General features: G+C 38.6%; 1 protein-coding gene across 3 annotated transcripts in view; it reads right to left on the reverse strand.

The window, feature by feature from the left end:
* FBN1 (fibrillin 1) overlaps positions 1–14,099 on the reverse strand; it is a 136,746-nt gene that overhangs the window by 29,348 nt on the left and 93,299 nt on the right. For all 3 annotated transcript variants that reach the window (XM_015872957.2, XM_015872959.1, XM_032446761.1), the window contains 7 exons: positions 13,799–13,924; positions 5,493–5,615; positions 4,796–4,918; positions 3,391–3,516; positions 1,798–1,920; positions 1,146–1,268; positions 199–363 (listed from right to left, as the gene is read on the reverse strand). In XM_015872957.2, the coding sequence (XP_015728443.1) occupies positions 199–363; positions 1,146–1,268; positions 1,798–1,920; positions 3,391–3,516; positions 4,796–4,918; positions 5,493–5,615; positions 13,799–13,924 (909 nt within the window). The remainder of the gene's footprint in view (positions 1–198; positions 364–1,145; positions 1,269–1,797; positions 1,921–3,390; positions 3,517–4,795; positions 4,919–5,492; positions 5,616–13,798; positions 13,925–14,099) is intronic.

Below are 14,099 nucleotides of genomic sequence, written 5' to 3' on the forward strand. Positions count from 1 at the left end.
TAAAAATGACCATAATATTCTAAACAGATAATCTTTTTGAAAGGTATGTAAAAGTTTTGATTAACAGTGCTGAGGTTCTTCAGAAACCTCTTCCCTGCATGCACACAACAAACGATCACCCCAGTACTCATTAGAAAAACAAGACAAAACAACAAAAAAAGATGTATTGTTAACTGTAACCAGGGAAAGCTGACTTACTTGTGTTCACAGATGGGCACTGTTCACAGGGAACTCCCCAAGCTCTGCCCAGGGAGCAGCAACAGGAAGCCTTAGAAACACCCACTCCAATCTCATTGCTGCAGAAGGTGCCACCATTATCTCCACGAGTTTTAATGTCCAGGTAACAGTTGCCAGATCGTGTATCTATTTGGAATGCACATAATAACAAACATATTACCAGAGAAGAAAGCAAGTAACAGAAACATGTCATGATAAGCACACCCTTAGAAAGCCCTCCTTCCTTTTACCACATCTAAAGTAACTTGTGTTGTCCATGAGGACCCAGCCCTCCTCTCTTAGGACAGTGCTGCCCATCTCTTTGTTTTGTTGGACTTTTCACAAAGTAGGGAATATATTCAATATGACCAGGGGAAGTTCAGCCACATTTGTACATCCTTTCCAGAATGAAAACATCTCCACATTAGGGATTTTAAATACATTTGAATTTTTTCAGCATCTCTATGCCCACTTAAAATAAAAGCCAAAAAATATCAGAGGAGCACCAAGCAGTTGGAGTCTAATACAAGAGCTCTTCCATGGGTCATGAAAGCTGCATCTAGCCAAGCTGCACTCAATACTACAAGAGCATGAGTGACTTTGTGCCACAACTTCATTTGCCTGCCACCTTGGGGCCAGCTGGATGTTGGTTTAAGGTTGTTGAATTTTAAAACAGTCTTATGCTTATTTTAAATTGTGGACACCCATAACAAGCAGCAAGGTGTTGGCCCTGGCAGCAAGGCATTGCTGGCATGTTACATCACTCTGGACATATTCCCACTGCTCTATTAGAGCTTCTAAAGCTGTGGGCAGTGGGGTGAGAGTTTCTAGCCCTCCTCCATGAGCTAAAACATTATTCCTAAACAGTTAGCCTTACAGCCTCTCTGTGCAGCTTCACTTGTTAACGAATGCAATGAGTGGTTCCTTACCAACACAGCCAACACGGGTGGGATTCAGCTCAAAATCAGGAGGGCATTCACAGGTGTAACTACCAGCAGTATTGACACATGTGCCACTAATGCAGGTTGTTGGGTCTGCACATTCATTAACATCTGCAAGAAAAAAACAGCAGGAGGTAAGCAAGTACACACTATCAATATATCAGACACCACATGCTGACCACCATATAGCAATTTGTTCTGAAGTGCTTATCTCCAAGAAGCTTTCAAATGTACACAGGCACTTTAGAAGTATAACACTAGCCTAAAATCAATTCTTCATTGCACTCAGAAAAAAAGTGGAAACACAATCTATGAATTCACATACAGTATTCAAAAATACTTAAAAGGAAAGCTACATAACAAGCTCATTGCTTATGATTACAGTGCTGTGAATGGAAACTACGGGGCACAACACATCTATGCCTGGAAGATGTGAACAGGCAGAATTGTTATCTTTGCTGTAATTCTTTCCTTCTTTATTTAACACAATGTGATATCAGAGGCTGACAAAGAATGGGAAAGAGCAATTTAGAGAAGGCCACTTAGAGTACAGTCCCCAGATTTTTAATGGAATTTTCTATGGAGTTGATAATAATACTAACAGAAAATTAAAAAGTGTGCTGTTCAAAATCATCTTTACCTGTGCAATTACCACCACTTCTGTCCAACTCATAGCCCACTTCACACTCGCATCGGAAAAGTCCAGGAAGGTTATGACAAGTTCCGTAGACACAAATGTTAGGAAGTGAGCACTCATCGATATCTGACAGAGAAACAGGAAGGGAAAAATAATGACTTTTCTTTATCTTTTTAATACAGGTACAGGAAACTACGAAATGGTTCAGAAAACGTGAATCTGGAAGCCAACTGCTCCTGCGCACTGCATAAGATCAGAAAAAATAACATGCAAGGTTAATATTTGAGGCCTAAGTAACCTAATCCATAGCCTTTGTTTTGGGTAAAAGGCTCTTTGCAGTGTCACTAGAAGCCATGCCAGGAACAATCTGAGCTTATTAGTGGGCTAACCTGACAACTAGCAAAATTAAACATGGCAGGAGATAAGGTTTAAAAACTAAGTTTCTTCTAAATCAGCAGCCATCTCCAGAAAGCAGGGCTTCAGTGAAACAAAACCCCCCAAAAATAATTAAAAATCAGAAAACAACAACTTGGGCACAAAAGTGAATACTAATATTCAGGTTTGACCGATTTTGAGCTTGGCACACCTGGAGCTCACTTTTGTGTGCTGTTTGTCCAAATCATCACATCTGATTTAGCATTTAAGCAATGCTGCACTGCACAAAGAACAGCTAACTTGATACAAAAAAAGAAGAATGTTTACAAAGTACCTTGAAATCCTGCATTTAGCATGCACATCTGAGGCTTCCAGGATAGACTGTTTTAGCAACAGGAGTTAGACTCTATATAAGCTATTTAAAGTTAGCTAAAAGCTTTCTAAGTAAATTGTTGCATGAAACACGATGAAACCTAATATTGTTTCAGTTTATAGAAAATTCAAGCTCATAAATTATTTCCCTTGGTAGATTACTTAAAATAATGCACAGAGCACTTCTGGGGGAAAAAATGCTATTTATAGTGGTGCACTTATGAACTCCATTGAACATCAGTTCTTATTAGTATGTCTGATGATACAGCTGTTGCTTCTTAACTGACTTAAATGATAAGTGCCACACAAACTGTGGATTTCAAGTATTACTACTGAATACAAGACCTTAGTCACACTGGCAACATATTTAATTTCTTGGTTCTTATTTTGTTAATCTTGTTATACTCAAAGCTCTTACAAAAGACTGGTAAACAGGTAAGTGACAAATTACTTTCAAAACAGTAAAAAACTTTCTGTGGGGTTTCAAATTCTGATTCTGCACATGGCAGAAGCCCCCAGAGCACATTCACTGTGTTAGCTACAAAACCAGCGTTTTTCAGCTTCAAGGCCAAAATAACAACTTCTGCTTAACTGTAATGAATAAAATGAAGAACTGTTTGCAGACTAACCAAGATGAAACGGCTGTTGGTCACATCATTTGGGTCATCAATCAGACCACAAATAATGTGCAGTAAGATGATAGTCTCCAAAAACAATTTCTCTCTATACAACAGGTCAATGAAGATGCAAGGGCTCATAATAAACATTAGCAACCTTTTTCTGTTTATATGACTGTAAATGAAAAAAAGGCAGTTTGCAGAGTGCTGTTCAAATCCTATAGAGAGTTACCTTCGCATGCTTTCCCATCCAGACTTGGCAAAAATCCCATATCACATTCACAGCGATATCCTCCTGGGGCATTGAGGCACTGCCCATTTTCACAGAGATTCAAGTTTTCTGAGCATTCATCTAGGTCTGTAGAAGAAAGAGAAATTGCAGGGTTACAATAAATACAGTGTTATCTGTAACACTTGTTTCAGCTGCAGTATGCAGTGTTCAAGGATTTTCACAATTCTGTACATGCTGAAGAAGCTATAGTCAACTTAAGCTTAGAGGCTATTACATACTACAGATTGGTATATTTTCTACATCAGGAAAATGCAGCTCCTAATAAAAAACAAATTCAGATAGAGGGACAGACTGCTAACATAGCTACAGCTAACAGAAACTGGAGGCAGAATGCATGGTCAAATTTGGACTCAGAATGAGCATGTGAGTTTTATTATTGTTATGACTTCTATTACAGAAAGGCCTAGTGGCAGCAACAGAGAAATGTGTTGCTACTGTGAAATGAACAGATACAGTAATAGGTGGTCTCTATGCCAAACAGAAAACACTAGCAAAGTGGCACTGAGGTGAAAATATAATCAAAATCAAACTGCAGTTAAACAGTTGAGAAAAGGAGTCTTGGTAGTACTGGGTTACATAACCCTTCAGATAGATTGTGGCCATTATTTTCTAGCTGATATTTTATGCATCACAACCCAGGTGTTGCAGCTGGCAATGTGCAGGCTATGGAGGCCACCGAGGAGATGGATCAGATTCAAGACTAAATTATAGAGACTGAATTAATTATTCAAATTCACCTTAAACCTGTGGAGCCATTTTCTCAGATGCCAAGAAAACTACTGTCATTCATAAAGTGAGACTAGGTATAATACACAGGATCTTTCAAGTTTGGGCATCTTGTATGAATTAGAAGACAGTGAAGGATGACATTCAAGAATAATTTCAAATCTTTAAAAGGTGGCTGTTTTGTTAGTTTTTTTTAAATCTGATATTGAATCATAGACTAACTTAGGATGTAAGGGACGACTGGAGGTCATCTGGTCCAGCCTCTGCCATAAAGATTAATTTTAAAATTAGATCTGATTGCTCACAGCTTTGCCCAACTGAGTTCCTAGTAACTACAAAGATGGAGATCTTACAATCTCTTTGGGCACTTGCTGCAGTTTAAATGCTATCCTCTGAAATAGCAACCAAATATTGGGAGCATCAGACTTAATACAACACAATCCTTGAACCAACTTGCACTTTATATTCCAGTTGAATGGGAATTATGAGTACAAAATCACAGAGTTTACACTGTGAATATTAATTCACTGATATTTATGCTTAAATTTTAATACTAAGAAGTGTAAGTGCTGAGTGAATATTCAAGCACAGTACTTTTATTGTTCCTAAGAAAGCTCACCTGTACAAGTGAAGCCATCTCCGGTATAACCTTCTTTACACAGGCAGCGGTAAGAGCCCATTGTATTCTTGCAGTCAGCATGTGGGCTACACATGTGGGTTCCATTGGAGCACTCATCCAGATCTTTAAAATAATAGTAATTTTTTAAAAATCAACATTAGTCAACAAAACAAAACCATTTCAGCACAAATACACACTTTAAATAGCATATGGCATACAGAACCTCTACTTAAAATAATCATCTGTATATATATGTATATATACCTACACATATGTGGAGTCATGTGATTGGAAAAGCAGGCACAATTTATTTGCCACCCAGAAAAGCAGTCTGACAAGGTAAGTGTGAATGAGGAAGACACATGGCACCCCTCAGGCTAAGAACTTGTGTTACATCTTGTTTTACTGAGAGACCTCTCACTGTCTCTCAAGAGCCACAAGCTGCTCTGAAGGACGCACTGTCTCTCCCCATGGTCCAGTCCACTTCCACTGTCTCATCAGCCAAACATGAGATAATGTTGATTTCAGTTACCATGGCAGAGAATTTGCCCTCCAACGGATCATGTCGAATTGACCTAACAAGCAGGATAACAGTTTCTCTTCTCAGTTTGTAGGTGTGGTATTGTTTTTTCCAGAGTTGCTGAGCTCCAGTGTTGATCAGACCTTATAAGTAAATACAAATGCATACAACTCTCACCTGTGCATTTGATACCATTTCCAATCCAGCCGGTGCTGCAGCTACATTTGAAACTTCCTGCTGTGTTTGTACAAATGGCGTGTCTATCACAGTTATGGGCTCCAATTTCACATTCATTGATATCTGTAAACACAGAGATGTTTGAAGAGCTCATGGATCAAACTTTTTCATAGACAGACCACTGATACAGTTATTTCTCAGGAAAGAGAACATGAATATGAGTCAGCACTTCTTTACAACATGACGTTTAAAAGTGATACAGAGGAGAAATAAAACCAAAAAGAAGAGCAAAGCAGCATGCAGTGTGTTTCACACGTACTGTCTTTCTACCTATTTTTCTAGTAAGTATTTAAAACAATGGTTTTGCATTTCGCTCCAACACTTTTTACAACTAAGGAGGAAACGTAGCATAGTTTATCTTCTTTTTCTAACCAGTGCATTCACAAAGAAGATGAGAACACAGCCTTTGGGAAGAAGAGGACTAGCAACTATAAAGATTACCACTGCAGATGTTCAGCATCCAGGGATGCTGCATTCCCATTTGCCCATCCTGGTGTCCACAGAGAAGGACTCAGGTGGCTCTGCAGTGCATGGCTTACTAAAAGGTCTCAGAGGAGACTACTGCACAGAGACTCCTGCAACATAGCACTCCCATGTTCCTCGTAGGTATCTTCAAGGATGCTGATGAACATCAGCTGGGTACCATCTGCAAACTCCTAGAATCATCCCCAGACAGTTAATGAAGCCAGGTTCTGCTTTGCCAGATACTGTGTGGAAGGTGGAGAATGGGCTCTGTCACCGTATTTCATGTGATAGCTGATGGAGGCAAAGATTACCAGGCATGTAGTCTATTAACACAGTGAAAAAAAGGTTAACATCCTCATCCTTAGAGATACCAGGCAGCAAGGAATCCGAGCTTTTATGTAACACATTCATGCCAGCACATTCTACTTGAATATTTGCTTTTTTTCACATTATTTTGATTCTCAGACATTCTCTGGCAATGTCAAAACGTATAGACAGAAAAAAAACCAAACTGAACTCCACTCTTCCTTGTCATAAAACAATATTAATGTTCCATATAAGTACTTGGAGAATGTATAAACTCAAAGGCAAAGTTTTCAGAAATTACTACTGGTAACTAAAACAAATCCATCAGAAATTTTCTTACACATCTGAGCTACGGATTTTACAGTGCTCTCTGTAACCAAGACCTAACTGTGCTTTACAAATACACAGGATGTAAATCATTTAGAATTCACATCAAACCACTTAATTTTTTAATCAGTTTTTCAGCACTCCCAGATGCCTTTGCTATTGCAGTAAGCCAAAGCACGACATTTTGTACAAAGCTGATTGAAAAGGGAAAACAATGCAAATGAACTGTGCATTATTCCATACATAAAAATCCAGCTCAGATCCTTTTTGGGAAGATGACTAAGAAAGGATATGAGCCATTGACCAGTTAGCAGTCACCAGGGCTCTTAGTCCCAAACCCTTAAACCTTACCTACCATAGTGCCTAAAAGTAATTAGCTCCTTAAGGAGGGCAAGAGAGTGGAGCTACTAGGGAGACTGTCCAGATAAGATCTTAGCCATTTATTTATATTTATTTATAGCCCATAGGTTTTCTGCTCACCCTTCTTTAGATGTAAGGCTTGATGCCCTACACATTTATTCTGTCTTTTCACAAAAGCTACATGTTGCTCTGAGAAGCAGATAATACATAACTTTCATCCTACTATTCAATTCTCAGGTCCAGAAATTACCCAAACACACCAATTACTTAAGTCTATGTAGGGAAACTGCATCTAATCTTATTCCTCTGAGGTTTTTTTTTCTAAACAAGACACTGAATCAAAACTCCAGACATGAGTATTCCCATAATCCGAACACTGAAGTTCAGATACAGATCTAAGTCTGGCAGCTGGAATCTACTACTATTGAATGCTGATTGCACCAACAAGATTGAAAACATACAAACGGACACTAAGTTTCAAAAACTTTAAAAACCAAAGAAGCATCAGGAGCAGAAAATATCAGAGAATATTTGCCTTCATCATGTGCAGAACCTCATATGCCGATAACATCACCCTAACAGGAAACTAGCGTCTGTTCAAAATCTTCAGGGTGGTCAGAAAAAAAACACTCATTTTGGCTTGGACTGAAGGGAAAGACTAGAAGAAATTTCTAGAGGTCAGTTATGGTATAACACTGACATAAAAAAGCTGAGGCAAACACTCCATATTTTAACCTTTACATGATTTTTAAAACCAAATTGTTAAACTTCAGCTAACATTGTGATTGCTCTGCATTTGATTATTTGATGCTTTGAAATAATCACATGCTTCCTTATACCCTTTGAAGCACAACAAAACAACAAAAATCATCATCAGTTGAGATTCTTCTGCCAAGAATTCTTCTGAACCGCCAGCAAACACAAACAGAAACTTGCATGCAACAGCTACGCCACAATGAAGTCATGTTCAGGCTCAATTTTAAGGCAATCTAAAAACAATTTTCAATTCTACATGAAGCATCTCCATCCCATTTTGCACTGGTTCACTAACAGCTTGCACCCAAGAGTCTCCATCAATACCTCCCAGTGGAAGAGAAAGAAATTGCTGCACATTCTCACAGCTCATGAGCTGAGCACCTTTCTCCCACCACCCTTCTTGTTCACCCGCCAACTCTCTGACACAAAGGCTAAAAGGCTTGGAATCTCCTGTGGGATGAAACTTGTGAACACAACTGTATATCCAAACTGAGTTTGGATACCTAACTCAGATATCACCCACTGAAATGCCATTCCACTTTGAACAAAACCCTGAAATCCTTTTTAGTTTTTATCCACACACAAATAAAATAAAATAAAATAAAATAAAATAAAATAAAATAAAATAAAATAAAATAAAATAAAATAAAATAAAATAAAATAAAATNAATAAAATAAAATAAAATAAAATAAAATAAAATAAAATAAAATAAAATAAAATAAAATAAAATAAAATAAAATAAAATAAAATAAAATAAAATATTTTTAATGCTTTCTGCCTGGGTAAAGATCAAATGAGGAATTAAATATATCTTCTAACACCATCTACCTCTAGATGTATGTTGTAGGGATCATCTCATTGATGTGTGGAAAAGCTTTCATATATTAGATGAAAGCTGATCAAGGTATATAACATACCATCACTAGCTTTGTCCCAGATTTTACTTATTTTCAAATCTATCAGTATTTAACTCGCTCATTATTTTACTGTAATCCCTATTCTCTCCTTTCATTGCATAGCTGAAGTACAAGCCTAAATTTATTGCACTGCAATTATTTCCAAGGCAGAAGAGATCTCAGACCAAACATGGTCCTGTGTAAATGGGGCAGTGAAATCAATGGAATTTATGCCTGCTTATACTGGAGCTTAATATGGATTTATGTTGCCATAAGTATTGAATTATGACTTCACAGAACGAAAGAAAAAGGAGAAGTTGAGCTCTGCAGGGGAAAAATTAATACAACATAAATATCTTTAATAAGAGCAAGAGTCCAGATTGTGCTGTCTGCATGGCAGTACAAACAGTACTACTCTTCAGATAGCTCCAACTCTTTTCACGCAATTGTTTGAAGAGTAAGGCATTACTCAGTATGAAGTAAAGTTATCAAGACCCAAAGAGCACACATGAGGGTGCTACTCAGGACAGTGTTTAACACAAGGATGGCCTATTCCTACTGACTTCAGTGGGATTTTCATTAAAGAGTAAAAGAATGAGTCACTGATTTATATCAACCTTCTACTTCTGCCTCCAGTATGTGGCTGTGACAAGCCAAAGAAAATAAAGACATTCCAAGACTGACACTGCATCCTCAGCCAGTCCCACTGTGCCCCAGTCCTGCTGCACACATGTTCTCAGCTTTGTAATTGCACAACTCCCATTAATACTAAGGGAGTTGTCTGCCTACAGCAGATGAGAATACGCATGATAAATAGTATGCAGATCTGACATCATAACAATCCCAAGCACTATGGGAAAAAAAAAAACAAAACGTCAGTCACTCTATTTTCTTGGCTTCTTTAGTTCTCTTCTCTGGACAAATACTTTTTCTCTCAAGCAATTAATAAAGCATCTCTTCCATTAATCACTGAGGTACAAGTTCTTAGGGCTGTGCACGTGCAGCAGAAATGCACACTTAATATAACCTGTTGTGTAGGCAGTATGTTTGCAAATACATCAACTGAATGCAAGAGACAGAGAGAACCTGCATGGAGAATCTCCATATAGTCTGCAAGTGGATCATTAAAAATCGGTCAGGGAGCAGTGAAGAGATAAATCACTTCATTCTCACTTGTACTCTGGAAACATCCAAAATCAGAGGATATTTTATATTTGAACAGAGTGTGAGTAAACTCTAACCCACGCCATGACAATTCACACATCTGCCATAATACATGAAGGCATCAAGGTACTCTGTGCACATTTGCTTTTCATTTTCCCCATGGATTCAATAGCCTATAATGTTTCTTAGCAAAGTGTGAATTTAGTCTCCACCTATAAATTAGTGCTGCTTGTCAAAAATTATGCAAATCCCTTAAGCATTTTTCTGGCTTTTTAATTTTTTTTGGCACTCTTTGCAGATCTGTGCATTCTATTCCACTGACGTTCCACTGGTATTTCAGGCCTGGGCCCAATTCCCACCAGGCCGGTCGTCTGATGGAAGTCACGAGGCATTTCCTCCTTCTGGGATGCTGCCCATGTAATCAGGTGAGTAAAGGGAGCCATGAAGGGGGGAATACTTTTCAGAAAGGAGAAGACTGTGAATTTGAGCTTAGTGCTCATTGTAACATAATCAGTAGAAACATACATGGAAAATTTCTCTAGTCTAGCTCTATGCCTGTAAGATTGTTTTCTTCTTTGGGAATCATTCTTAGATTTTATTTAGCATACTGCACCATGAGTTGAGTTCCTCTTGGAATTTCACAAGGGGCAGATCAGTTCTTGCCTTACATCACCATCTTGGGGAGCAGTGTGTTGTTGCTGGACAGATGCCTACTCAAAATACTCTCCTTCTGTAATACCCCCAAGTTGGCGGGCATTAACATTATCAATTTTTGGTGTTTGGCCTGATACAGCCTGCTCCCAAGTTCATAACAGGAAATGCATGTGTTTCACTGATACCAGAATTCTCTTGTGCCATCAGACTGAAGCACAGTGTACTACGAAGGGCAAGAAGCCAAAGGAAGGGGAGAGAGAGGCAAGCACACTGTACAAGTGTTATGGACCTACTTCTGAGGGAACAAGACAGGGCTTACCTCCTTCTTTCACCTTGTCAGGTATCTTTATCTTTTTAGTCATTATTTTCAGTCATGTAAGTATCGAATAGTGTGCACTCACTCTATGATTATCATTATTGAGTTACAGCAAGTAGCATTAAGCAAAGTGCCACCTCACCAAGGCCATAGCCATACACTTGCCTCCAGCCTTTCCCAACACAATACCACCACAGCCCACATGAAGTCATCAGAGCAGAAACCAGCCCCAGCTCTCCAGTCCCAAAGGCACACTGGGGAGAAGGCCAACCAACTATCTGAACATCTCTGGTTTTGATCTGATGAATGTCTCAGGCAACTTCAGCCCCCAGGTTCCACTTACTCAGCTTGACTTTGTGAAGAGCACCCCAACCTCATGTGTGTCCAAGGAGAGAGCTCCACCAGGAGCACACAGCTCTAACTGGCAAAGATGGGTGGGACCAGTCAGAGAAAAATATTTTCCTCTGTGAAAGTATCAGAGCAAGGAAAGTTAAGACTCTGCATCAACAATGAAATATTGCAAATTTACAGGCAATGCTCCAGAGTGGTTATGAATCACAAAATGCAGATGCATGTGCCAATACAGAATTTAATCTCTGCACAAACACACAAATACTTTATTAACAGAAAAAGAAGACAAATTTGTCATGAAACTCAGCAGTCTGGAACTGGGATAGCGCAAAGCTTGCAGTCTTTTCACTAGTGGCTGTGTACCACTGCCTGCCTAGAAAAAGCCAAAATGAACTGCTCTGTGTCAGCCTTGTAGCAGTTTGCTTTATGAAAGGAAATTAAGCCATCTGTAGCGCTTTACCTTTACTTTATCACACAGTTACAATGTGTAGCTGTGCATAGAATATTTTTACTTTTATATTTGTTACTAAACTCAGTCCGCATTCTTAGTGAGAACCAGGGAGGAGGGGGGAATAACATCTGTGTGGGATGGGAATGTCAGTCAGTGGGTGGATTCTGAATCCTGTTAAGTGATTGGGGAAAAAAACATGTTTATTTGTTAAAATGGAAACAATCACTAATGACAAGGGAGATGAAATATTTAGACAAAACTGTAATGGAACCCAGAGGATGTTATTTAGTTGTTCTCATGGAACAGAGAACCTCCCATTGAACACATTTTTGTAATTTTTTTTCATGGGAGTTCCTAAAAACTGTGAATGCTTTTGATCTCTCTATAAGACGAGAGTTAAGCCCTGGGGTCAAGGTGCTGTTGATAGGGTCACTCCAAAAGATGTCTTATAAGATGCTTTTATGGTCTCCTTTACCTGAGTGTATGAAATTCAGCTCTGATAACTAAGGCCATGCAAATATGACATGTGGAATCCACAGGTTTTCACCAGTATATCAGGCCTTTTAAAAGTCAGAATACGAGAACCTGTACACTGCAGACCCTCCAGCAGTACATGTAACCTATGCTTCAGTCCATACACAGAGCCTCTTCAGCAAGAAACTAGCCTAAGAAGGCTCTGCTTCCTCCCTTCTCTGAAGAGTTAAATCCAAAAGATTTTGGTCATATGAATATGATCCCATCTCAGATTTATCATTGTAACTTAATACTTCACCTTTTTACTTTGGGCATCTTTTGAATTACTGAAGGCTTCTACAGCATCTGCCATAATAAAGGTATCCTGGTGAGTACCATCCTCTCCGGGACATTGGTTTTCACCCAGGATAAGCAAAGGATGGGCTGCAGGAAAGGCAAATACATGGGAGGCAGTGGGAAAGACCCACATGGCAGATAGCATCCACCCAGAAGGCTGGGCTTGGCTGAGACCAGGAGGGAGGGATTTCCCTGCCTCTCTGTTAACAGAAAAAGTGTTTATTGGGACATTTGCTACTACCCAGAGCCACATGCTGCCAAAACTGTGGTTATTTCCAGGCACTTCCTCAGAAGCCATACCTCAGATTACTCTTGCCTCCAGAACTTTTCTCTGCCTTTTGTCTTCTACTAGTTGCTTCATCTTCCCTGACTGCTCCTAACCATCAGTTATTATACTGGGAATGATAGTTGCGCCATGTGTAACTGATCAGCATGAGGGTTTTCAGGTCTAGAGAACTGAAGAGCTACACATAATTTAGGGTAAAAACAAAGAACAATGAAATATTGGTCTACAGGGTACAATTAGGTTTTCTTGGATTTAGATCAGTTCATATGTAAGTCAAAGGCAGCTGTTACTAATGCATAACTATTCATACGCAATCCAATATGCAATGTACAACTTCAGCTCATGGATTGTTCTATGAGAGCTGTTAAAAACCAGCTTCTATACTTGGGGCACTTACAGAAGTATATTATTAACTCTGTACAATAAGAGCAGACCAAGAATAAAAGCTTGTCTCAAAAACACTGCCAGAAATGTGTTTACTCAAAGTCTACATTGAAAATTATATTAAACATATGTTCGTATTCATATTTTGGGCAAAGCTTAAGACTCTCAACACCTTGGCTTGAGACACCAGCACTAGGATTATTAATATCATGCCCTCTAAGTCTGTGCATTTGAAGCTCATTTATGTTAGTTGGCAATATATTAACTACTCGAAATTCTGATTTCACTCATATAATGTAGTTGGGTAGCTGTATTGTTGCCTCTTTGCAAGGACTGAGAATATATTTCAAACGATTTTTGTTTGCCAAAATCACACTTGGAACAGATACCTGCTATATGCACCCATAGTATACAATTAATTAATTTTAAACCACTGTGGTCCTCAGTTGTCTTAAGTTACAGCCAGCAGCATTTTCTGTTCTACTAAATCAACAACAATGTGGTGAGCTCCTAGCAGCCATTTTATCACTCATTCCAGCAGAAGGTGCATTGGGCAGAATGCTGTGCCGCCCAAGATCAGCAGAAGAGAAGTTCAGCACATTTGGATAAGGATTACATTTAAAGCAGATAAGTAAAAGAATCTCAGTAAGAGGAGAAAAAAAAAAGACTTGCAGAATCACAACTGTAACTCAAGGTTAACTATTAACTTTAAAACATACCTGTGCAACCAGTCGTGCCTTTCTTGCCTGAATATCCCATATCACAATGGCAGATAAACGAGCCTTTTGTGTTCTCGCAGGTTCCACTCAGACAAATGTTTGGATGCAGATCACATTCATTAACATCTAAAAAAAAAAACCACGCATTATTTAATATTATATTTAATAATATATTTAATATATTTAATAATAATTAAATAAAATTCTTAGAAAATAACCAGCAAAATCTCTGAGACACAATTCATTGGAAAAAACTCAGAAGCATTACTACTGTCCAAAGAATGACTATGGCTGTTCACTT

The sequence above is a fragment of the Coturnix japonica genome, chromosome 10, assembly GCF_001577835.2.
Source record: "Coturnix japonica isolate 7356 chromosome 10, Coturnix japonica 2.1, whole genome shotgun sequence".
In the NCBI taxonomy this organism is placed as follows: domain Eukaryota; kingdom Metazoa; phylum Chordata; class Aves; order Galliformes; family Phasianidae; genus Coturnix; species Coturnix japonica.